The following is a 25,855-nucleotide window of genomic DNA, read 5'->3' as shown; positions in this document are numbered from 1 at the left end:
GAACTGTGTAGCCTATATGCCTGCTGTACCAGTTTCAGTTTGCAGTCATGAGGGCTAGAGCCTTCGATTTGCAAACTGGATTGTCAGGAAACCAACAAGCTCCCAGGAGTTACTTTAAAAGGTGAAGCTGAGGTTCTGCTTGGCTCTTTGAACTTCATAAACCGCTGACTTTTAAGCTCTGATTTAAACAAAAACAAAAACCCACAATCCATACAAGCACACATTTTTCTGACCACGAAATAAAACAGATCTCAAAGCTGAAGTAACCGGACACAGAAGATGGAGGGGGATCAGGGTTAAATTCATAGAGGCAGCTCTTGCCCTTCTTGTTCCATACCTGGACAGTCAGTTTAGGAGGGTCTTTTTTCTCCGACTTCATCTCTATTATGCCAATGTTGGGCTTCTTTACCTTTGGCTGTGGTTTCAGGGGAGCAGGAGGAACAGAGGATGTCACAGTAAGAGGGTGAAATTCGCCTATGCTTATTCCTGTAGGCTGAGAAGAGGTGCTGTTGATTTGTTTTTGACCTAATGTAAGTGCAAGACAAAAGGAAGCAGGAGAGAACCACCTTTAACAAATCCTGAGCCAGAACGCAAATTATAAACAAAAGAGAAAACTGAACATGTGTGATGATCTATAAATCCAGCCAGCCAGCCATAGACATCCAAATACACACCCTTCTAGCAACTGCAATGCTGTATTTCATACCAGACCAACAGTAAACTGCCTGTAACACCTACCCAACCTGTTACTTTCCTCATTTCTGTCATAAAGATCATACACACACACACACATGCATGTCGCCTTGGAAAAAATGTGTGAAGTTTTACGGGGCGCCTGCTCATTTACTACAGAGCCAAGCTCAATATCGTTGTATTTATTTGCAAAGCCCTGAACCACGATCTGAACCCTTACGTTCCAGCTTGATCTCTGATATCATCCGTAGGAGCACTGCGGTCATCCTGAGTTGGTGGGGCTCATTTAACATGACACAAAAATGAGATAGTACCGTTGTCAGCCCTGTCCTGTGAAATGCCTTGCCAACAGGGATTCGGCAGGCGCTTTCTGTCCTAACCTTTCAACATTTGCTGAAAACATTTCTGTGCTGCCAGACATTTCCTATAACAGCTGATGATCTGTAATCTTAAATATTCATGTGGTTTTTATTGTGCACTGTATATATGTAATTGCTATAAACTGCTTTGATTTTTCAAAAATGAAGTTTCAGAATACAGTGGACCCTTGGGTTACATTACCTTCAGGTAACGTAACATTCGGGTTGCGAATGCGGCAAACCCGGATGTTTATACTTCCAGGTTTTGCCGTGCGTGCATGTGCAGAAGTGCTCCATTGCGCTGCGCATGAAGAGCGGTGCCTCTAGATGTGAACTTTTCGGGGTACGTACAGACCGCTGGAACAAATTAAGTTCATATCCGGAGGGTCCACTGGACAACCATTTTTTATAAATAAAAATATAGGCTCAGGATGTGGGGGGGAAGCATACAAAAGGAATCAGAGACTCCCTCTCTCAGGCCACTGCATATACAGTCATACCTCTTGTTACGTTCAGTTCAGGTTACGTCTTTTCAGGTTGCGTCCTGCGGCAACCCGGAAGTACCGGAAAGGGTTACTTCCAGGTATCGCCGCTCGCGCATGCGCAGACGCTCAAAATGACGTCACATGCATGCGCAGAAACGGCGAATCGTGACCCGCGCAGTCGCAGGTTGCGTTCTGCTCATGTTGTGAACGGGGCTCCGGAACAGATCCTGTTCGCAACCAGAGGTACCACTGCAGAATCATAGAATTGTAGAGCTGGAAGGGATCTAACGCCCTGCAATGAAGGAATATGCAGCTCTCCCATACGGGGATCAAACCTGCAACCTTTGCATTGTCAGCACCACACTCTAAGCAACTGAGCTATCCAGGCATGCCTATACACTAGGAAAAAGGGTGAACCAGCTACAGTTTGACTTAAGAAGAGCCCTGCCGGATCAGACTAAAGGCTCATTTCCCCGAGCAACTTTGTGTGAAGCCAAAAATCAGGACCTGAGCACAACAGCACTCTCTCACCCATGCTGCCCTGCAACTGTCTCTGAATCTTGGAGGTACTATATAACATCCTGGTACTGTGTCTTAAGCGTGATTTACCGAACCAAGCATGTTCAGGACTGGGTCTACTATTCTTTCACAAACAGTTTAACAGGCTTCAAACCTGCTGCAGCTTTCCTAGAACTGATTTCTCCTAAAAGCACGAGCCTGAATATCAAACTTCCCCACTGTTTTGTGAGAATTTCGTTTACTACAGTGACATCTAGGGATGGTAAAAATAACTACAGTGAAAATAATAGAAGTTACATAGGGGGCGGGGACTCCATATCTGTATGTACACATATCCCAGTGAAACAGCCTCAAATGAAGGTAACAAGTTCATATATACCCTGATGAAATCTGAATTGGAAGCAACTGCCCAGGGAAGAGATCTTAAGATTAAGATGGAAAGGTTGGAGATAACACCTGTTTTTACAGCATTATGCCCCCGCCCCCCAAAGGAGGTGGGGAGGAAAAATCCATGATAGAAATTATGAGGAAAAGGAGTTGAAAATAGCAATAGTACTGCAATTGTCTCAGACAAACCTATGATGCAGTTACATTTGGAAAATGGTCTCTGCATCTCAAAGAGAGAGAGAGAGAAGACACTGGAGTTGAAAAAGGTGCAGAAAGGATTTAACCCAAATTATCAGTGATGGAGCAAGACTCCTAACTAGGAACGGCTGCAACAGTCTTCACCAAAGCTGGTGCTTTGGGCTACAACTCCCATCAGCCCCACTCCCCATGGCCATGCTTGCGGAAGCTGGTGAGAGCTATACAGTGGATGCTCGGGTTGCAAACGTGATCCGTGCGGGATGCACATTCGCAACCCGCAGCGTTGGCAACCCGCAGCGGTGCGTCTGCACACACACGGGTTGCAATTTGGTGCTTCTGTGCATGTGCAAAGCGTGATTTAGCGCTTCTGTGCCTGCGCGGCTGCTGAAACCCGGAAGTAACCCATACTTCCGGGTTTTGGTGGTCCGCAACCTGAAAAAACGCAACCTGAAGCGTCTGTAACCCGAGGTATGACTGTAGTCTGAAACATCTGGAAGGCATCAGCTTGGGGGAGGCTAAGATACAAGATCTGGAGTAAAAAGAACCCACTGGTGTATCATAACCAAGTAATCATACGCGGAACACACACGCAAATGGTTGGCCTCTTTAATTTACGAAAAGGGTGAGGAAGGCAGCATGCTATGCACAGCATAAGGGGGGAAAATGTTTTCTGTCTCCTATTAATGCTAGAATGTGGGGTGCTCTGGTGAAGCCCAAAAGCAGGAGATTCAGGAAAGACTGAAGTAAGTACCTCTGTGCAACACACATCAATCACACACACCTGTATAGAATTCATAGGTGGTGGAACTAAAAAGGGATTAGACAAGTTCATGGCAGAGAAAGCCACCAGTGGCTTTTGATATGGTATCAGGACCAGTATCAGCAGCAAGGGAGGGCTACTCCCTTTTGTCCTGCTTATGGGCTTCCAATGGGGTATCTGACTGGCTGCCATGGGAAATGGGATGCTCCACTCAATAGGCTTCGGTTTGATAAATAGGCTTTCATCCGATAAATTCAGAAGAGCAGCAGCCCTGCTGTACTTTAACCTAGCCTAACCAATAATTTACTAAGAAAGGGTTCCGATTCCTTGGACTTCATTTTTCTAATAGATCCTCTGCACCTCTCATTTGCAGTATTTTTATAATCAGACACACCCATGAATACATTCTGGGGCTAAGAATATAATTAGGGACATGGAGCCTTCCCAAAATCATGAGCTGCCTTGCTCCTGCATCCAGAAAAATCCCATGTGAACCTCTACATGGACAAACGAGGAAGAACAATTTGCAGTGTGGCAGCAGACTTTTTTTCCTAGGTGGCTCACGTAAGTTGAGCCTCTCTTTTTCTTTTCCATACCTAATGGAATAGCCATTGGGATGAGGTGCCCTTCAAGAGCACCTGAGAGTTCGGAGGTCTCTCTGGTGGGGCTGAAGAGATACTGGAGCTCCTGATGAGAAGCAGATCCTGGAGGTGGCTTCCTAGGACTGCTGCGCATGTAGGGACCAGTCTGCGTCCTTGCCGATTTCAGTTTCGTACCTGGAAAGAACGTCAGATAAATCGTGAGTCTCCGGCAGCTCAGTGCAAGAGCATCTGATGCCAGCTTCAGTCCTTGGCATCTTCAGGGAGGAAGAGAAAAATCTCCTGCTGGAAATCCCGGACAGCCACTGCCATTCAGTGTAGAAATGGTCTGACATGATATAAAACAGGTTATTTATTTACAGCATTTATACCTCACCCTTGAGTCAAACAGTCTCTTAGAGCAGCTTACAAAAATTAACTCTAAACCTGTCTCCTAGGCTATGAGAAGCGCATGAAGCTTTAGAGCTGTGTTTCCCAAAGTGAGTGAAACTGTCCCCTGGGGGCGCTGGAATGATCCAGGGGGGCAGCAGTAGCCTCGGATGCAATTGGGAGAGCACTGAATAAAAATAAGGGGCTGGTGGAAGCATAAAGAAGATGTTTCATCTGTTGAGTAATGACGCTTAATGCCAGGTTGGGCGCTGTTGCAGGACGGTGGTGAGGGTTTTTTTTCTGGACTTGGGTGAACCCTCTTTGGCTTCACCCAGGCCTGAGAAGTGGATTGCAGCTTGCCTGCCTATTTGGCCAATGAGAGGCAGGCTGCGGCACCAGCCCCGCCACTGCGGCAGATTGGACTGAGCTGGCAGGATGTAGGTGGAAATAGAGATACATGAAAGAACACACATTTGTCAATGCATCTTTCTGTTTGTTCGCTTAAAGAAGAAGAAGAAGAGTTTGGATTTGATATCCCGCCTTTCACTCCTTTTAAGGAGTCTCAAAGCGGCTAACATTCTCCCTTCCCTTCCTCCCCCACAACAAACACTCTGTGAGGCGAGTGGGGCTGAGAGACTTCGGAGAAGTGTGACTAGCCCAAGGTCACCCAACAGCTGCATGTGGAGGAGCGGAGACACGAACCCGGTTCCCCAGATTACGAGACTACCGCTCTTAACCACTACACCACACTGGACGTAGATTTCCAGGGAGGTGCCGAGTACCGTATTTTTCGCTCTATAACACGCACCTGACCATAACACGCACATTGTTTTTAGAGGAGGAAAACAGGGGGGGGGATTCTGAATGAAACAGTGGATGTATCATTTTTGTGCTTCATGCTGTGGCCACAGACATGTGATCTGATGGTGAATTTGGGGTGACCCAGTGCAAAGATCCTGAGGATCCATGTAGATCCATGCTTTGTAACCACGTTTTTGCACCATTGCAGCCCCAGGCAACAGTGGGTGCATGGTTTTTGGGGGGCAGGCTGTAGCCATGGACATGCTATGTGATCTGATGGTGAATTTGGGGTGACCCAATGCAAAGATCCTGAGGATCCATGCGGATCCATGCTTTGTAACCACATTTTAAGTGGGGAGGGAAGGAAAAACACAGAAGGGACAAGGAGCACGAGAGGGGTGTGCAGAGAAGCAGCTGGCTAAGAATGCAGGAGAGGGGTTTAACGGGTTAGGGAGGAAAGGAAGGCAAAAGTTTCCCCCACCCACCCACCGAAGCCAGCCAGAGTGCGCGCTCTCTCTCTCTCTCCCCCACCTGCATGTTTTCCGGCTGCCTGCGAGTCTCTAGACGCAGCAGCAGCAGCACCGGAGCACGGAGAGGAATTAGAAGGAACGACACTCTGCTTTCCCCTCTGCTTGCCAGGAGGGGAGGGGCTTTCCCTGCTCTTTGTTCCATTTGAGCAAACACAGCAACGAAACAGAGGAGGGTGGGCAGTAAGACTGAGGCAGAATGCAGGAAAGCAGCAGCTTCCTTTTTTCAGGTTTCCCTTCTCCGAGACGTGCGATTTGATTTTTGCCTGATTTTTGCCTCCACTCGCGCCAGTCGGCTCCAGGGACCACACATTCGCTCAATAACACGCACAGACATTTCCCCTTCCTTTTTAGGAGAAAAAATCTGCGTGTTATAGAGAGAAAAATACAGTAATTATTTTTTCAGAAAAGGAGGTGCTAGGCCAAATAAGTTTGGAAACCTCTGCTTTAGAGCAAGCTTCAGAGGTCTAAAAATGTAATTTCTCTGGTTGTCACACTGTGATTTACTTTGCATCTGAGCTTAAAGCATGGAGGGCGGTTAGCTTCCCATTCATCCAGCTGTGGGGGGGGGGGGGAGCATGCAAAGGGCACAAGCACCACTGGCCCCTGGGCTCAGACCCTACATGTTAGGAACAGGTTCAGTGCCATGACCTGCCTAAGTGGAGCTGTCCTTTCATGGAGCCAAAGGAAGCTTGCTCTTCTGAAATTCTGGGAGAATGGAAGGCTCAACAGAGTCTCTCAATCCCATAAACATCCTCAAAATGGATAACAGGGCCCACACTAATGAGCCCCACCAACCTGCCACTTACCGCAAGCAATGCCAATGAAACTGCCATAAAGACTTCTTAAAAGATCAAGGAGAAAGAATGTTTAAACAGGAAATGAAGGCAGACTGTTTGAAACATTGATTTTTAGGGTGCAGATGGAGAAGGCGTTTTACCTACCCTTAACACTCTCTATCAGTTTAGGTCTTGGAGGCTTTGATTTGGGAGAAGGCGAGTTGAACCTCAGGTACGGGGATTTCTTAAGTGTGCTCCTGTGACCCTGGTAAATCGGCCGGCCGTATATCTGAGAGAGATAATCTTCATTTCGTGCCCCCATCCATCTTTTCGGAGGCCCCTGCAAAAAACAGAAAATGACTCTGAAACTTTTTAATAAAAAAAGCAACATGCTGGCATAGAGAGAGAGAGAGAGAGAGAGAGAGAGAGAGAGAGAGAGAGAGAGAGTTGGATCTGGATGGCAGAGATTTGGCCTGAAATACCTGATGGGATGGCCTTGGTCAACTTACTCTCTCAACCTAACCACCTCTCAGTGTTGTTGCTAGAATAAAATGGGATTAACTATTCCAAGCATTTCGGAAAAAGGTGGGGTGCAAATGTAGGATACAATTACAGTGGCACCTCGGGTTAAGTATTTAATTCGTTCCGGAGGTCCGTACTTAACCTGAAACTGTTCTTAACCTGAAGCACCACTTTAGCTAATGGGGCCTCCTGCTGCTGCCGCGCCGCCGGAGCATGATTTCTGTTCTCATCCTGAAGCAAAGTTCTTAACCTGGGTTAGCTGAGTCTGTAACCTGAAACATTTGTAACCTGAAGCGTATGTAACCCGAGGTACCACTGTACTGCTATTTATTTGTGCAGCACCATTGGCAGACATGGTACTTGAGAAAAGGGCACCAGCAAATGATACAAACGATGCCGCATTTGTTTATAGGGATTTATACCTACATCTTCAGCAAAGCTCTCAGGCTGGCTTACACCACCAGTGGCTTTGTACTTGGCGATGCCTGGGAATTAAAAGAAAACAAACAAAAAACCCCAGCGCATTTCTGAAATCGGTGATTAAAATCAGTGCAGTTTCAAAAGGTTCAGCCTGCCACCTTAATCCAAAAAGGAACCACCATGCAAATTTGGTTACAACAACTTAAGAGGTATCCAAATGCATAACCAAAAAAGACAAGCTCAGCTATATGAGAATCCAGACCTGGAGAATGTGTTCCACAACCCAAGGTCCCTGAAATCAGTTGCCCTGAGCTACAGCAGGGAAAATATACTATTTATTTATTTTTTAGAGAGAGAGGAGAGCATAATTTCTAGCATTTATACTATGGTTGGTCCAAACCTCGGTCCATGGAGGTTGCTGGGCAGAGCTAAGAATACCTGACTGTTCCCAAACTCTGCAGTCTCACCTTATCTGCTAGCACTGGAGTGGGCTTTGCTGCAGGCAAATGCCTTTTAGTTGGGATTCCCGTGGGGTACTGAGATTTAGCATGTGTTTCTCTGCTGGCTTTCATTGTCTTGACAGCCCGTTGTGCCTCGAGGACATCATTCCTTGCCATTTCATCCTAAAGGCAAAACGTAAAAGCAGCTGGTAAGGTTAGAGGACAGCAAGGGAGCAGCTTTCGACCAAAATCACTAATGGACTCTTTCAACTATCTGGCCTTCTATTTTGTAACGGCATGCACTTTCTCTTTTGTATAATTTCCCCTTCAATATAGCTTTTTAAAAAATGAAGACTTAAGTATCAATAGGTGGTTCTTAAAAGCCATACCTGGATTTCCATGCTGATTGTCTTAATCCACTCATCTACAGACTTTCTGATTCGTATCTCTTCTAGGACATCTCTAGATGAGAGAAAGAAGTGATCTAATTTAGGATGGGTTTGTTTTTATTTACTTGCATCTAGTGAACAAAACTAAAAACTTTGAAACCACCAAGCTTGCCTAATACAGTATTTGCTGCTGGCATTTAGGTATATCAACACAGGATTAAAAATAACTGCCACAGAGCTCTACCTGTCTGCTGTCAACTCATCAATGAAGGCGTGCAGAGCATTCCCATCCTTGGCACGGATAATGGCTTCCAGGTTTTCTTCAAGGAGTTTCTTGTTCTTGCGGACTGCTCTCAGGATCTTTTCAGCATCCCGCAGTATGGATTTGGAAGCCATGGTTGACTGAAGAATGGCTGACTTTGAAAGCTCCTGGAGTTCTGGAAGGCTTGGGACAACAGGGTATTTTTGCTACAATCCAAACAAAATGGGATCAGGGCTTCAAATATTCAGGACTGTCCTCAATGCTGATCAGCCAGATACCCTGATAAGGTCAGCAGTGCTTAATGGAAGCAACTGTCCTCCGTTTGACACCAGTATTGTCAACTTCAGTTAAAACCAAAACAAAGCCTTGGGTATTATTTTGGGGAGACTGGAGGGACATCACTATGCCTGACAACAAATCCTAATTATTGGATTCTTTTGCCCCATCTTTTTGTGCCTGCCAAACAGCCATGTCACACTTACAATATTTTATTCTCTTGGTAAGTATGCTGTTTATAGGGACGCGGGTGGCGCTGTGGGTAAAACCTCAGTGCCCAGGACTTGCTGATCGTAAGGTCGGTGGTTCGAATCCCCGCGGCGGGGTGAGCTCCCATCTTTCGGTCCCAGCTCCTGCCCACCTAGCAGTTCGAAAGCACCCTTAAGTGCAAGTAGATAAATAGGGGGAAGGTAACGGCGTTTCCATGTGCTGCGCTGGTGCTGGCTCGCCAGCTGCAGCTTCGTCACGCTGGCCACGTGACCCGGAAATGTCTTCGGACGGCGCCGGCTCACAACCTCGAGTGAGATGAGCACGCAACCCTAGAGTTGGACATGACTGGCCCGTACGGGCAAGGGTACCTTTACCTTTACCTAAGTATGCTGTTTTAAATGTGCATTTCATATTTGGCTTCACTTAGCAATATTGTCGTTTGAAATGTTTAAGATTTTGATTTTGTTAACTTTGTTTGTGTTAAATATGTATTCTGTAATTAACCTCCTTTGTAATGTTTTATTTTGAAATCTTTGAAATTGTATTTTGGTTTCCTGTTAATTGTGTTGCTTTGACTGTGTACTTTATATTTGACTTTTTTCGGAAATGTTTGATTCTGCATTGTTTTATTGACGTTTAATATGCTGTGAACCGCTTTGAGATTTTTCTTAAAAATATAAAGCGGTATAGAAATGAAATAAAATAATAATAATAATAATTTACTTTTTCATTTATTGCCGATTCAAACATCTTGGAAAACAGCCACAAATTTTCATTGTATGAAGATCACTGTGCACACCCGTCTTCTGCAATCTTGTGCATTCCTGATCACACAGCCATGATGGTGGAAGTCCCAAATAGGAACCACCCCTTTCGTTCCTTTCCTTTCCTTCCCTTCCCTTCCCTTCCCTTCCCTTTCCACTCTTCCTCCAAGGAGATCAGGGTGGTGCACATGACTCTCCACCCGTTCCATTTTATCCACATAATCACCCTGTGAGGGTTGGCTAGGCTAAATAAGGTTACTAAAATAATTTCCAGTAGCACCTTAAAGACCAACTAAGTTAGTTCTTGGTATGAGCTTTCGTGTGCATGCACACTTCTTCTGAAGAAGTGTGCATGCACACGAAAGCTCATACCAAGAACTAACTTAGTTGGTCTTTAAGGTGCTACTGGAAGGATTTTTTTTATTTTGACTATGGCAGACCAACACGGCTACCTATCTGTAACTAAAATAATTGTAAGCATGAAATATAATAACCACCCACTATAAAGACAACATGGCAGAAATTTAGAAGCAGCACAAAAAGCCTTCAGCCCAGGGTCAGAAAGTATGGGGAGATGAGGTCTTTGCCTGGTGCCAGGGACACAGCTCTTGTGGGTACCAGGAAAGCACTCCGCAGACAGGGCACCCCAATCACCACCCACCGCAGTTGTGGGAACCTGTAGAAGCACCTCCGATGATGACGGCCACAGCGAACAGACAGACTGATGTGGAGGCAGGCGATCCTTCTGTCGGGTGACGTCTCTGCAGTGCGAGGTTGCCTACAAATTAAAAGGAGAAAGTGTGGCCCTTTGACTCCCAAGGCAATCTTCACAAGTAAATAAAACTACTCAGCCATGCAATATGTGTCTGCAACAGGCAAATGCCATTTGCGGTAGGAGAACCCACCCACACCACCCCCAGCTTCCAAGCCCTTTTGGAGAATCTTAGTTCTCATGGTATAGGGAACTGGTACACAAGTTTCAATAGAGGTGGTGGGAGCTTCATAGCACTGCATTGCTGCCAGGCCCTATACAAACTACAGAACAGGAACATTTAAATGCCTGTAGTTTTACTGAAGGTGCACCCAGGCTGTTGCAGTCTGGCGACCGGCTAGCTTGCCGCTAGTGCATGAAGCCAGATGGAGCCACAGACCAGGAGTGCTGATGGCTTCAAAAACGGAATGAACTACGTGGCAATGAACGCCTGGCAGATGCAAGCATCAGGTCTGCCTTTCTAGTTGTACATGGTCCAGCCCTGCTTTTAAAACCCCACTTTTAAGGTTATGGCAGAATCAAGGTAGGCAGCTGGGTGCTATGGTTTTTAGTGATTTCATTGCTCACATGTCCTGCACTGGAATGTTTAAAGGAGCCTTTTGCCAACCCTCCAGAAATTATGGACTACAACCTTCATCAGCCCCAGTGTTGTATGTAGACCAAAACCTCTGGGGACCAGCAGGTTGCCGTAAACTGGATTAGAGGTATTTGATTTTAGGGTATTTTATTGCTCCAAGGCACTGTCTCCATAATTTAAAAACAAACAAACAAACAGACACAGAACCTTCATAATACTATTCATGTCCGACTTCCACTCCTTTGCATCCTGTAGGGCAAGAGAGGAGAAAGAATCTGTTACACTTAAGATAAAGTTCCCTACACAGATATAAAGTACAGTATACCAGAATCATGAGGCATCTTAAAGGCTAACAGATTTATTATGACATGAGCATGTACAGACTCAAGCCCACTTTGTCAGATGCTTGATGTGAAGATGTGCTAAGCTGTTTTTGCTGCAAGAGACGAGTGCAGCAACTTGTCTGGAAAGAAAAGTATGCTAGAACTCTCAGTTAAAATCTCACCAAGACTATCTGTATGGAGTTCTAATATACACTTGTGTCTTCCTACTGTAGGCCAAAACATCACCACCACCTCTGTGACCCTCAAGTAACGCCCTTATTCATCACGCTAGAAGGCCTAATTTTATCATGCGTTGGGAGAGAGAAAATGTTCTCCTCTTGATTCCGTCCTTTAGGTTACCCTGCATGCCTACCGAAGTTCAACTCAACAGGACAGTTACGAAAGCCTATTGTACTGCAATAAAATGTGGATCCAACATTTAATAATTAACAATGCAAAAGGAGCTCGGGGCAGGAGTGCACTCAGGCTATTCCACATTGCTCCCTCACAACAGTGCTGTAATGACTCCAAGGAACTACATAGGCTAGAAGAGCTGACACCAGGTGCCCCCAGCCCAAATTCAACACTACCCTGTATGTGCAGTGAAACCTCCACTTTCTTCCAGAAGGCAAGCCCTCTCCCCTAAATCCCAAGTAACAAAGACTGCTTTTAAGCCAACATGCACCAGGAGTTGTAAGGCGCTCACTGAATTACAGCCATTGCATGCCATTTGCATGGTTTATTCTGCTTACAGCTGAGAAGAGTCTGAAAACTGGATTTCTTGGCTGCTACATTTTCATTTGCAGAAACCACCTCTGCAAGTTCAAATTTCAGGTTCCTGCTTGCAAATATTTCAACTTCTCCCACTGCAGTATGAAGTTGTTAAGTTGTTGTTAAGCAGCTAGACAGAGGGTGAAGAAAGAGCTGTGAGTGGAAAAGGGCCCTCTTCCCATCCTTTGGACCCCCTGGGAAACTCTGCAAACCTGCTGCCCCTGGAACTGGGTGTAGAGAGGGCAGCTGAATGGGACACAGGTGTGGGCAGCCGGACGAAGGACCATGCATCTTGGGACTGTCCAGAACAAGCAAGTCTAGAATGAGAGACTAGGGCAATATCCGCTGTTTGCAGGATCTCTTCTCATTGTGGGAATTTTGTGGGTGAGCTGAGAGTTTGTTTGGACCCGGGGTTAGAACCCGGAAGCTGAGAGGGAGGTAGTGTCAGAAGGAAAGTGAATTGATTTATATATATTAGTAACTTTGTATTAATGTAACATTTTTACATGTGACTGTGTATTTTTTTGTAGTATTTAAGATGGACGATGTTGCTTCAGTTTTTTGTACACCGCATAGAGATATTTTAAAATATATTAAGCAGCACAGAAATTAACTAGTCGATCAATCAAGTTATTTCAGCAACCTGGTCATCTTTTGCTTTACCTGCAAGATGTCATGCATGTCCCTTTTCAGTTGCCCGAGATCGTGAAGCACAGCATCTGCTTTCTTAACTGTTCTCTCAACCGGATTGTGATCTTGAAGTGTGCTTTTAGATGCAGGGAAAGGCTCAGTCTGCTGAATGTTTGATCTGCTACGAAGAATTATTTCAGAGTTCTCAGCACTCCTGCATTTCTTCTTATGGGACTGCCTAGACTACAGGCAAGTGCTGAATCAAGGCTGAATGAAGCAGCAGTTGGTCTTCACTACCTACTATTGAGAATCGGGGAAAATCCCAACCAAATTGTGGGCGTTTATGAATCAAGTTACACAACTCTGGAGAGGGACACATATTCCTACAAGAACAAAAAGGTCCAGAAAGGCAGGGAAACAGACGCTTAAGCAAAGCCATGTTATTGGCCACCAAAGCTGCCATATGTTGGCCGAGCTGGTGTGGTTAAAAACTTTTTTTTTTTTACCCAATTTGCTACTTAGCCCTTATATTTTATTTATTACTTATATATGGCCCTTCATCATAAGATTTCAGGGTGGTTCACAAGATAAAAGTTTTGCCCAATTTGAGAATTTCACACTTCTCCATCACTTAAAATAAACACAAGACAATAAAATAGCCATTATCCAAGAGGCGTAAATAAAGCAAAACACCTGACCATTGGATGGGAACTGAGAACAAATGTTTACCCCAGGTTTTGCTTGTATGCACTGGTTAACGGATGCAGACACAGCATCACACCTTGTAACGGGAAACTCAGGTGGTGGGTAGATTGTAGCCAAACAAGGGCCACTGAGAAGTACCGTGTTTTTCGCCCCATAGGACGCACCGACCCATAGGACGCACCTAGTTTTTGGGGGGGAAATAAAGGGGGGGAATTTATTTCCCCCCCAGGTGCGCTGCGCTAATCCCAAAGCCTGGGATGTGCGGAGCTCAGCACGCCCCAAGCTTCTGGGTGCCGGCAAGGTCTCCGCTAGCCGTGGGAGAGCTGGGTCTCCCACAGCTAGCGGATAGCTTCCTGAAGCCTGGAGAGCGAGAGGGGTCGGTGCGTACCGACCCCCCTTGCTCTCCAGGCTTCAGCGAAAGCCTGCATTCGCCCCATAGGACGCACACAGATTTCCCCTTCATTTTTGGAGGGGAAAAAGTGCGTCTTATAGGGCGAAAAATACGGTAAGTGGAAGTATCAGCATGCTTGGGGTTACCCCAAGATTTGAAGAAGTACTTTTAAATAACCCAACAACCCTAAGGGGGCAGGGCAGCCCTCTCAACAGTTGAATGAGGACTGAGGCTGCTCAGCAGCCATGGACTGTTGACGGTCACCTGGAAAAAGAAAATAGGAGGAGGTGCAAGGGGATGGAAAGAGGACAAAAATGCCCTGCTAAGATCAAATGGTGGGGGAAATCATACAAGTGCCTCCTTTTAGGAGGGAATATACACAGCCACTTTTTCCTGCGGGTTCCACTTGTCTGATTCTAATTCAGTAGTTCAGGCTAGGTACAAAAGAGGTGGACAAAGTTCAAGGGTCAGTTTGCCCTGTTGAGCACAGTTAAGCTCACAGTATGCAAGGGTACTTTTCAACCTTATGCCTATGCAAACAAGGCTTTTAAAGAAAACAGTCTCTTCCATGAAACACATGTCTCAAGCATGTACAGAGTTCAGCTAGGAATTATGGGAGCAGTGTTATATAAATCACCAAAAATGGAAACCTCTTAATTTTCTATTATTTCCGTTATTTGAACTGAGATTAGGCTATCGCTGCAGGTCAAATTTAGTTTCTAGGATATCAAGTATCTACAAGCTGTTCGCTTTTTAACAAGGGAGATGCTTACTGCTCTCTTCCAAAACACCACGGCATCACATTGTCACTTCTGGGGTCGTTCCAAGAAGATGCACTCTGGCTTAATGGGGTTTCTTGAGAATTCAAGATGTGCTCTAGAAGTCTCCCTCCACCTAGATGAGAAAAAAGAGCATGCCATATTATAGCGGAATAGGGCAGAGTATAGTGTGAGTGCACGTTCAAATGTGTGTGTGTGTGCGCCCGCACAGAGACACATATACGGGATAGTTACATTCCTGGTTTCCTTCCCAGAATGAATAGCATTTATGTATTTATAAATTATATCTATGCACATGTGCGAGCAGACATCATGTGCTGCCCACTGATTTTTAACGATAGGTGTGTAGCAAATTGGCTGTAATAATGTTACTTGTCTGAGCATTAGTAAAATACTGAAGCAACATGATGAATACTAGAAAATTGTAAAATTCACATATGGGATTGTAAATAAAATAATAAAATATAACAATAATAATAATAATAATAATAATAATAATAATAATAATAATAATTTATACCCCGCCCTTCCCTGTTCAGAAAACTGGGCTCAGGGCAGCTAACAACAAATTTAATCAATTTAGGGGGGAAATCCATCCAATAAACATTAGATGATCACCAGGGCTAGCTAGCTAAATTAGTCCTAATTGGGCCAGCGAGGAGACCAGGGGAAAATTAGCTGTGGGATCCCATAGCAGGTAATCTTCATAAAAAGGGTAGAGGGAGGGAAGGAAGGGGAATAAAAGATCAGGCTAAGTTCAAATTAAAGGCCAGGCGGAATAGCTCTGTCTTACAGGCCCTGCGGAAGGAAGTTAAATCCTGCAGGGCCCTGGTCTCATGGGACAGAGCATTCCGCCAGGTCGGAGCCATCACTGAGAAGGCCCTGGCCCTGGTGGAGGATAATCTGACTTCCTTAGGGCCCGGGACCTCTAAACTATGATTATTCATGGACCTTAAGGTCCTCTGCGGGGCAGACCAGGAGAGGCGGTCCCGTAAATACGAGGGCCCTAAGCCACAAAGGGCTTTAAAGGTCAAAACCAACACCTTAAACCTGACCCGATACTCTTTTTGAGCTGTAATGGACAAGTTTATATTATAGCTTACTTAGTATAAAAGCCTAATACACATTCAAAGAGAGTGAAATGCTTGAAAACTGTGAAGTCTCGAGTGGTGCTGATAAAAAACAACGACACATCTCATGCCAACCAGAGCACTGTTGATGTAGGTGAGAATAGTCATGGTTGTGGGAACACAACAGCAAGTGGGCAGATTCACATCAATAATGAGAAAGAGAAGCTCTGAAGCTTTCTAGAGCTCACCCAAAGTTCTTCCACAAGTTGACTGTTGCACATTTTCTTTTTCTCCAACCGGTTGTTCTCTCTTTGCCAGTTTCTGTGAGATTTTAGTATCTTTAGATACCGGCACAGGAGCGTATCTGCGTGGTGCTGGTGTCTTCTGCGAACTAATACCGCGGCTTTCATGTTTCCGGGAACATGCTTGAATGTGGGAAGATAGGTTTGCCCAATTAGAAAAAGGCATATTAAAGAGAGTGAGCAGTGAAAAGCAAATCACCCAAATTATGCCAGCAGTTAAAACAACTTCCTCAAGATAGAACAGTCTCAACTTGTCATATAAAGAGAACACACATTTTGCAAAACAGAGCTGGAAGGAAGGAAGGAAGGAAGGAAGTGCCAGATTATAGTCATCTGGAAGGAAGGAAGTGCCAGATTATAGTCATGCCCATCTGTTTCATAAGTACTTAAAACACATGTCATGAGCTACAATACGTGCTTGGTGACTGCTCCAGAGTTATGGACTTGTGGAAATCTGCCCAAACCTGAACATGTTTCAGAAGCGATCTTTCAATTTAAGAAACCTTTCAGTAGTAACCAACAGAGGGAAGTGGAGATGGAAGAAAGAGGAGGTTGCTGAAGTTATGCCCTTTTGTCTCTCCTGTCTTCCAGCTGGGACATTTACCGGTAACCTATTCGCAGACAGAATATTCACAGTTCACTATTCTGTTCGTACTAGAACCCAGCTACTATTCAGTAGCTGCAGCTACACAAACCTCTCCATTACTTTTTTGCTATGCGTTACTATGCATTTCAACACAGGGACTCTGATCCAGAAGTCACAGCAACCCTTGGTTGAGGAGGCATAAGTATTCAGATGTCTCAACTGAAAAACCGTCATTTATGATTGCTGGCAAACCACAAACTGCGATCTGAAGTGGGTTTGGTGTTAGGATCGTGGCCATTGCTCTGCCACCATAGGCTGCTACACGTGAATTTAGGAATCTGAGAAGACTGAAAATGAGAGGAGACAATCATGGTTTAGCCATTCCATGGCTGGAAGCTCACATCATAGTTTGGGTTCTGAACTATGATTAATTTTAACCATGATTTGGTGTGGCCTTAACTGAGCTGAACAGGCCTGTAAAGGCAAGAATTAGATTTGCCATTATTGCTTTGGAGCATGAAGCAATCTTAATCTTATGCCTGGTCTACTTTTTATGGAGTCTTAAATTGAAGACGACAAGAGCTAGAAAACATACAATTTTAACTGGAAGGAGATGCACAGTATCAGCCTTTGCTGCTTTGAAGTTCTATACAAATCAGAGCAACCCAATCCCTCTCACCTTGCACAGGTATGGCGTTGGAAGGAAAAAAACCATGCTGGTGAGCAGAGATAGGGTCAGTAAGAGGCTTCCCTGTATTCATGGCACGTGTTGCTGTTCTTTTGGAAGCTGCTGTGTTGACATCTTGGAAGCCACCCGAGTTCAGCGCAGAGCTAATCAAACGAGACTAGGAGAAAGAGGTTTCAGTTCAAACACAGGAATAGCTTGTCAAGAACTTCCGTGCACAAAAATGACAGTATCAGTTGCAGAGAAAATATCATAAATACTGGCCTGTAGCTCAGGGGCTCTGCCCACCTCTATGGGCTGCCCACATGGCCTCCAGCTTAGCCCTAGACTCCAAAGACCTCCCTCCCTTTATTCAAGGGTCTTCTTGGAAACAGTTCCCCATTTGCGGAATGTCTTCCCCGGTGAGGTGCCTCTGTTTACCACGTTGACGTTCAAGAGGAATTTTTAAACATCCCTGTTCATCCCACCATTTGATGGGTGAAAGGTACCGTTCCTGGCAATCTTGAGAATATTAGTTGCGTGGAAATTTGACCATTTCCAAATGTTTTAGTTATTTATTTATAATGTGCTGTTGGCCTGTTATGCTGCTTGGCACCCCAGACTCCTTTGGGAGGAAGGTCAAGAAGCTTATTTATTAAGGGTTGCAGTCAATGTACTGCTAAGCCTAAGGTTCTGTCAGTGCAAGGATTTCTCTTTGCGTAAGGGAACATTCTCCCCCTCTGCTTCCTTACCCCATATCTGCTCCAGGGGTAAAGGTACCCCTGCCCGTACGGGCCAGTTGTGTCCGACTCTGGGGTTGCACGCTCATCTCGCTCAAGAGGCCGGGAGCCAGCGCTGTCCGGAGTCACTTCCGGGTCACGTGGTCAGTGTGACTAAGCGGCATCTGGCGAGCCAGCACCAGCGCTGCACATGGAAATGCTGTTTACCTTCCCGCTAGAAAGCGGTACCTATTTATCTACTTGCACTGGTGTGCTTTCGAACTGCTAGGTGGGCAGGAGCTGGGACCGAACGATGGGAGCTCACCCCGCCGCGGGGATTCAAACCGCCGACCTTGCGATCAGCAAGTCCTAGGCACTGAGGTTTTACCCACAGCGCCACCCGCTCCGGGGGTACCCTCCCCCAACCCTATGGAGCATATACAGGAACAGTATATCTCCTCCTAAGGGTGCCATTCTGTGTGTTTTTGTGGGTTGAATCTTGAGAAGAGCATGCAGAGGTGGGCTTGCAAAAGCTGCTTCTCCCCTTCCCCACCAGAGCCTGCTGAATCGGGTGGGACCAGCTAAGTTGGCCTTTCCTTGGGATCCAACCATGGGTTGTTAATATGCATAGGTTATAACGACAGCAGCATAAGGTGACCAACATAAAGGCACAGTAAACCAAAACAAGTTCCCTTAATGCAGTTACATTTAAAAATTGTAGCCACGGGTGATGTACAGAATATTCTCATGAAATGAAACAGCAGGGTTCTACATTTTGACCTTGCCATGGTGATCCATGCGACGGCCACCTCCAGGCTTGACTACTGTAACTAGCTCTATGCAGGGCTGCCCTTGAAACTGACCCCAAAACTCCAGCGGGTGCAGAATGCTATGGCGAGACTCGTCACGGGGTCCTCGCCGGGGGAGCACATTCATCCGGTGCTATACCAGCTGCACTGGCTCCCGGTGGAGTACAGGATCAGGTTTAAGGTGCTGGTTTTAACCTTTAAAGCCCTATATGGCCTAGGACCCTCGTACCTATGGGACATCCTCTCCTGGTATTCCCCACGGAGGACCTTAAGGTCTGCAAATATTTTTTTTTCATATAGAAGTTTATTAATTTTCCAAAAGAAAAAAAGAAGAGAAGTAAGAAAAGAAGAAAAAAAATAAAACATACAGAAAAAGAAAAACCAACAAACGCACATAAAACCAACAAGAAATACATACATTAAAGAGATTTTTCACCCAAAAATTTACATTGTCATTTCTTTCTGGACTTCCTTCAGCTAGTCCGTAAATCTTTCGTAGCAATAATCAAAGTCACACATTTCCTGGCTTATATTGTCATTGAACATTTCTCCTCTTCTATTTTCTTTAAACAATAACTCTTGATCTTTTCACAGTGCTTCTCTGAATCCCATTAACGTTGTTTTTCCCTCACTAATGCATTCCAGATAATCTACATATTTTCCCCAGTCCTTGATAAACTTTTGGTCTCTTAGGTGTCTAATTTTCCCTGTCAATCTGTCTAGCTCTGCGTAGTCTAATAGCTTTAATCTCCACTCCTCTATCGTTGGTGTTTCCTGCTTTTTCCACTTCTGGGCATAAATTATCCTTGCTGCTGTAACCGCATAGTATAAGAATTTGCAGTCTTTCTTTTTTATATCCTTCCCTAGTATCGCTAACAGAAAGATTTCAGGCTTCTTTATAAACGTATATTTCAAGATCTTCTTTAGTTCGACATATATTCCTTCCCAAAATTCTTTCACTTTCCGGCACTCCCACCACATGTGGTAAAAGGAGCCCTCCTTATCTTTACACTTCCAGCATTTACTGCATACCTTATATATTTTTGATAGTTTTACAGGTGTTATATACCACCTGTAGAACATCTTCATGACATTTTCCTTTACCGTTATGCACGCCGTAAAATTTAGACCCTCTTTCCATAATTTCTCCCAGTCCTCGAATTGTATGTTATAGCCCACATCTGTAGCCCAGCGAATCATTACTGATTTCACTTCCTCATCCCCTAAATTCCAGTCTAACAACATCCTATACATTTTAGATATTATTTTTACATCATCAAGGTCTGCAAATATTAACACCCTGAAGATCCCAGGCCCCAGAGAGATTAGACTGGCCTCAACCAAAGCCAGGGCCTTTTCGGCTGTGGCCCCGGCCTGGTGGAACGCTCTCTCACAAGAGACTAGGGCCCTGTAGGATTTGACATCTTTCCGCAGGGCCTGCAAGATGGAGCTGTTCCGCCAGGCCTTTGGTCGGGGTTCAGTCTGATTTTTTTCTTTCTGTCTGTATAAGAACAAGCATTAAAGAGGCCTCCTAGCCCGGCTCACAGGTCCTTCATAAGACCAGTGGTAACAGTTGGCTCTGGAAAATATTAACCACTGTCAATTTTACCCATGGACCGCCATCTGTCCAGATTTTGCTCTGAACTAATTTCAAGATGTATTTTAACTAATTGATTGCCTGTTTTTATGTTCTTATGCTCTTTGTATACTGTCTTAGTTTCATGATGTTAGCCGCCCTGAGCCCGGCTCTGGTACAAATAAAATAAATAATAATATTAATAATAATGCCAGTACCTGAATATTCATTTGCTGCTGCTGCAAATTTTCCAGATGCTGAATTCGCTGTTCCATGAACTGATTCATCTGCTTTTCAAGTTCGCCGACTCTCTGATGGCAAGGGGGCCCCTCAGGCTGTTGGGCCTTCAAGATGGCTTGCTGGTCTGCAACACGCTGCAGCTGTTTGTCTGTCTCCTGCAACTTGGTAAGCATTTCGGACACAGAGCTCACTTTTGCTTCCAAGTCACTCTGGACCTGGAGGGAAAGACGCAAGACAAAAGTTGTGAAGGCCAGAATTTCTCTTCCCCCAAGCCTATATGGTTGTCCTTGCATTGCAAGAAAAGCTGCCCTTTAACATGGCTGAGTCTGGTCCAAGGAATTGGAGGGCTACCCACCAATTTCTAAGCGGTCTGTTGGTTAAAAACGGAATTCAGGTTTTCTGAAAACAAGATCTAAATTCCATTTCCAGCATACACACATGCATGCACCTTTCAACACCCCCCCCACACCCCCAAGAAAAAATCTTGGAGAGTTTAGTTTTCACAGGAAGCTTACGAAGGTTTGTTTACATTTTTTAAAATATTTGCAAGTTGTTTCATGGAGGGGAAAGGCAGGGAATATTTTTTAAAACAAATAAATAATGAAGCCAGTTACTTACTTTGAAAAGTGGGGCTGTAGAAGCTATAGCTGCTGCTGTGGCAGCTGCGATGGTTGTAGCTGACTCTATCTCGCTTTGTGTTGACTTGGTACTGTCCTTTTTGTCAGAGCATACATCATCCAGCAGTTGGACCTTCACCTCTTTAAATACAGGAACAGTCTGAATTCTAAATATACAAAACAGGCATGGAAAAGATGTTTTTATTATTTTCTTTTGTAAGAGCCATTCCCCCCCCCCCCAAAAAAAGTATTTTCAGTGAACTAATGTCACTTCAACCCTGGAACATGAAGAGGCATCCAGTAAGATGTTTTACACCAGGACATACTACTTGTTCGTCTTAATTGGGATTCCTGCATTGCAGGGGTTGGACTAGATGACCCTTGGGGTGCTCTCAAACTCTACAATCTGTCTACTTCTTGAAGCCTCAAAGTACACCCCTGCCTTTTTTTTAAATTTTTGAGTCTGTAGATTGCCTGCTCTTTTTGGCTGTGTTTTATTTTGTGTTTGGGCTTCTGTTTGGGGGATGGTTCCTAATATCACAAATTCGCCTTCAGTAAAATGGGTATTTTGTAGTGCTCAGGCAGTAACCCGCTGCCTTGCAGGACATCTTTGGGAGAAGAAAAAGGGCTCAGGAGTAAACCATGCGCAAATACAGAATGGAGCCCATAAGGCAGTTGGGTGGCGCCTTATATACCGCCTTCTGGCAACTCCTGCAACCAAGCTGGCACCAAACATCTTGCTTTCCTTTCCTTTGGACCACATCAGCGAGGCTGAGAAGGGGGGTCTTGTCATCAGGGCAGCTCAGGACCTCCAGACACACTGCCTAGGCTTGCACCCTGGGGAGGCCACCTGAAGGAGCGTCTCCACCCCCATCGTTCTGTCCGGACGCTGAGGTCCAGCGCCGAGGGCCTTCTGGCGGTTCCCTCATTGCGAGAAGCCAAGCTACAGGGAACCAGGCAGAGGGCCTTTTTGGTAGTGGTGCCCGCCCTGTGGAACGCCCTCCCAGCAGATGTCAAAATGATAAACAACTACCTGACATTCAGAAGACATCTTAAGGCAGCCCTGTTCAGGGAAGTTTTTAATGTATGACATATTAAGTGTATTTTTGGTCTTTGTGGAAGCCGCCCAGAGTGGCTGGGGAAACCCAGCCAGATGGGCGGGGTACAAATAATAAATTATTATTATTATTATTATTATTATTTTAAAAAAATACAGTGGTACCTCTAGTTGCAGACACGATCCATTCCGGGGTGCGAAAAGTCCGCAACTAGAGCGGCGCTTCTGCGCAAGCACGGAGCGCGATAGACCGCTTCTGCACATGTGCGAAGAGTGCAGAACACTTCTGCACATGCAGCGAAAGCCGGAAGTATACACTTCTGGGTTTGCCGTGTTCGCAAGATGAAAAGACACAGCATGCACCTAACACAATGCGAGGTATGACTGTATTTCCAAATGTGCCCCTGGGCTGCTGCAACTGGCAGGAGCTCTCCAGTGGTCTAGGCAGAAAGTTCATTCCCACCACCTGCATACAAAGCTCAGTGGTACAGGACATAAGAAGATCCCTACATAAGAAGCTTTCAATGCTGCCAGTTTTCTCCAGCGATTCTACCCACTGTGCCCCCAGCATATTGGTAGACAGCAGTAACACTTTAGAGCCATTAAGGAATTCATAGATGGAATCAAGTAAACAGAAGCATTCAACATTTGCTTCCTTACCTCTGCTTGAATACAGCTCTTACAGCCTCCTTCTGCCCAGTATCATACTGGGAAATAAACATGTCAGCTAATGTGGAACAAAAAAACAGAAGAAACTATACTCATTAGAATCTAAACAAAGCACAACCTTACAAAAAGAAAACAAAGGCCTGTTCGGATACCACTTATCATCAGAATCTCTACAAAGATGGAGATCAGATCTTGGGCTCACTTGTCACCTTATCACAACCTCGCACAGAACATACGCTGCCCTGGGCAACTTTGGGAGGAAGGGCGGGATTTAAAATTCCCATCATCGTCGTAATACCAGACCAGAATTTATGGAGACCAGGCTTTATTTTGAATCTGGAATTTCTCTAACATTGTAACCGAAACCCTGCTTTCAAGCAGATTCCGGACAACTACTGTTAGGCACACAACATTGCAGCACAATCAGAACACTAAGATTTTAACTGTTAACAGCTCAAGTCACACCTAAAAGTTATGGACAAAAATATCACAGGAAGCCATTGAATTTTTGCCGCATTGATCGATTATGAAACTTAATTTACATTGTGCCTGAGCGACTGTGGTGTCCATTATGCTGTGTGTCCCCCCCCCCCATCGACATCTGCCCTCCCTCTCTGCCAGCTTCTATAGTAGGGAAAGATGGAAAGAACCCAGAAGTTGCCTCAAAAGAACCCGGAAGTGTTGACTTCTTCCTTTCCCTCATTCACGTCCCCAACACTGCTACCATTGTATACCTTTTGTGTACTTGACTACTTCGATAAATGCTCGTTTTCATCTTCAGTATTTAAAATATACCCCGAAATATGGGGGAAATTGTCCCCAAAGGACAAATAAAACCAGGAACAAAAGTTGCACTCCTTTGCACATTTACCTAGTAATAAACACCATTGCTAGTTTCAGAGCGCATTTGCAAAGCAGTGAGTTGCATTACCTTTTTGTTTGCTGCCATCCTCTTTTACTTGTGAAGGAATGTGTACTCCAGTGTCGTGTGAATAAGCCTGCTTGGGGGGGGGGGGAGGGATGAGAAGGTAAGAGAGAAATATAAAATAAGCTTTCATGTATTTTATATTTCTCAAATAAAATCACACTGTTATTTAATTCCAGAGGGTAGCATTGTGACATCTTAACAACTCAGAAATTTATTATGCCATCTGCTTAAATCACAATAAATCTGTTCATTTTTAAGGTCCTAAGGTCTGTTCATTTTTAAGGTCTGGTTTTATTACTATATAACTGTTCCTTATGTGCCAAATATATAGAATATATAGCAGATATGCTGAATAGGTACATTTAAAGCAGCAATCGACAATATTTGACCTGCAAAGCCTCCAGTACAATTGCCAGGCTGCGAACATCTTAACAGCTCAGTTGTTGCTGTTTTTAAAAGCTTCTAAACATGGTTTGCAGAGAAGTTTAAGAAAATGAAACACTAAGGTTATAAAAGGAGAGGGAAACAATGAAGCAAAAAGAAAGGCAGAACAATTTTGTCTCAGCTATCACAAATTACAAGTCCTTAAAAGCGCCCAGAAACATTTTCAACATATTTCAGTTTGACAGCAGTAACTTCAGAATTACAATACTGTGAAGCTGATAAAACTCATCTTGGGTGGTGGTTGCAATACAGACACAAAGGCAATATGCAAAAGAGAAATACAAATGGACAGTCTTCTGATATTTGGTAAGCAAGGCGTATGGGAACAAGCATATGAAATATCCTCTGTAGACCGAAGAACAGAATACCACTGTGCTTACCTCTGGAGGTAACTCGGAGGGCTCGCTATCTTTTTTAGTTGACAATAGTTCTGAATGTCTACCGGTATACCTGCTTACAACACCTAGAAGAAATGTCAATTCACTGGGTTATATCTCGATTGACTATCTTGCTTATAGCGCTCATACTTGCAGAGCACTGATCAATCAATCAAACCTTTATTACGGTCATAGAGCAGCATAAGTAGGGTGGGGTACAATCATTTAAAATCTGTAAAACGTATTGGAAAGCTAAAATTATTAAAAGAGAAGGTATATATAAAAGACGATAATAATCTAAAAGAAGCTAAAAGAAGGGTTAGGAGCATTAAACGGATGCGGAAGAGCTCAAAAGGTTAGTATATAAAAGGCTATGACTATCAAATTACAAAGCACTCTGATATGGGTGTTCATTAAATCTAGTTTGTGGCGCAGGTCATCAACCAACGAATTTTGAACGCTACTGTGCAGAATCTGGCAACACTGTACAGTGGTACCTCGGATTATATACGCTTCAGGTTACATACGCTTCAGGTTACACACTCCGCTAACCCAGAAATAGTGCTTCAGGTTAAGAACTTTGCTTTGGGGTAAGAACAGAAATCGGGCTCCGGCGGCGCGGCAGCAGCAGGAGGCCCCATTAGCTAAAGTGGTGCTTCAGGTTAATCAGAACAGTTTCAGGTTAAGAATGGACCTCCGGAACGAATTAAGTACTTAACCTGAGGTACCACTGTATGTTGTAGCAGGGTTGGTATCTGAAAGCAGCAGGGAGGTATAGAATTGTCCTGTGTGCCCTGGGTACTTATGGAGTAGTGGGGAGATGAGGCTAATACGAATGTCTCTATAATATAGGCACTGGAGAGGCACATGCTCTATTGTTTCTATCTGTCCAGAATCACAGGGGCATTGTCTCTCCGAGGAAACAATCTTCCTATAAGCAGACTACTAAAGAGAACTACACAGCCTGTACATGCCACCAACACATACCATTGTAATGTAGGTTATAATCCGTTAAGCTAAACAGCAAACACCGTCCCATCTTCACTGAAATCCTCCAGAATCACTCAACCAATCTACACCCACTTGGAGC

The 25,855-nt window shown here is 44.7% G+C and overlaps 1 protein-coding gene across 10 annotated transcripts in view; it reads right to left on the bottom strand.

Moving 5' to 3' along the window:
• Positions 1 to 25,855, bottom strand: part of KIAA0586 — a 76,676-nt gene that overhangs the window by 46,066 nt on the left and 4,755 nt on the right. Inside the window, exons 3-19 of one of the 10 annotated variants that reach the window (XM_083516876.1) lie at positions 24,769 to 24,851; positions 23,948 to 24,014; positions 23,008 to 23,074; positions 21,292 to 21,457; positions 20,652 to 20,888; positions 17,345 to 17,510; positions 16,026 to 16,202; positions 14,702 to 14,822; positions 12,866 to 13,013; positions 11,316 to 11,357; positions 10,448 to 10,537; positions 8,492 to 8,715; positions 8,248 to 8,320; positions 7,886 to 8,041; positions 6,642 to 6,816; positions 3,998 to 4,177; positions 338 to 525 (exon numbers count right to left, since the gene is read on the bottom strand). In XM_083516876.1, coding sequence (XP_083373002.1) covers positions 338 to 525; positions 3,998 to 4,177; positions 6,642 to 6,816; positions 7,886 to 8,041; positions 8,248 to 8,320; positions 8,492 to 8,715; positions 10,448 to 10,537; positions 11,316 to 11,357; positions 12,866 to 13,013; positions 14,702 to 14,822; positions 16,026 to 16,202; positions 17,345 to 17,510; positions 20,652 to 20,888; positions 21,292 to 21,457; positions 23,008 to 23,074; positions 23,948 to 24,014; positions 24,769 to 24,851 — 2,360 coding nt within the window. Of the gene's footprint in view, positions 1 to 337; positions 526 to 3,997; positions 4,178 to 6,641; positions 6,817 to 7,885; positions 8,042 to 8,247; positions 8,321 to 8,491; positions 8,716 to 10,420; positions 10,538 to 11,315; positions 11,358 to 12,865; positions 13,017 to 14,701; positions 14,823 to 16,025; positions 16,203 to 17,344; positions 17,511 to 20,651; positions 20,889 to 21,291; positions 21,458 to 23,007; positions 23,075 to 23,947; positions 24,018 to 24,768; positions 24,852 to 25,855 lie in introns of all 10 variants that reach the window. The other 9 variants (XM_083516875.1, XM_083516869.1, XM_083516874.1 and 6 more) reach the window with 9 other exon arrangements.

This window comes from Podarcis liolepis (genome assembly GCF_965112155.1).
Source record: "Podarcis liolepis genome assembly, chromosome: 1".
Lineage (NCBI taxonomy): Eukaryota > Metazoa > Chordata > Lepidosauria > Squamata > Lacertidae > Podarcis > Podarcis liolepis.
The sequence above is the reverse complement of the archived record's forward strand: the minus strand, read 5'-3'. Positions and strand labels throughout refer to the sequence as shown.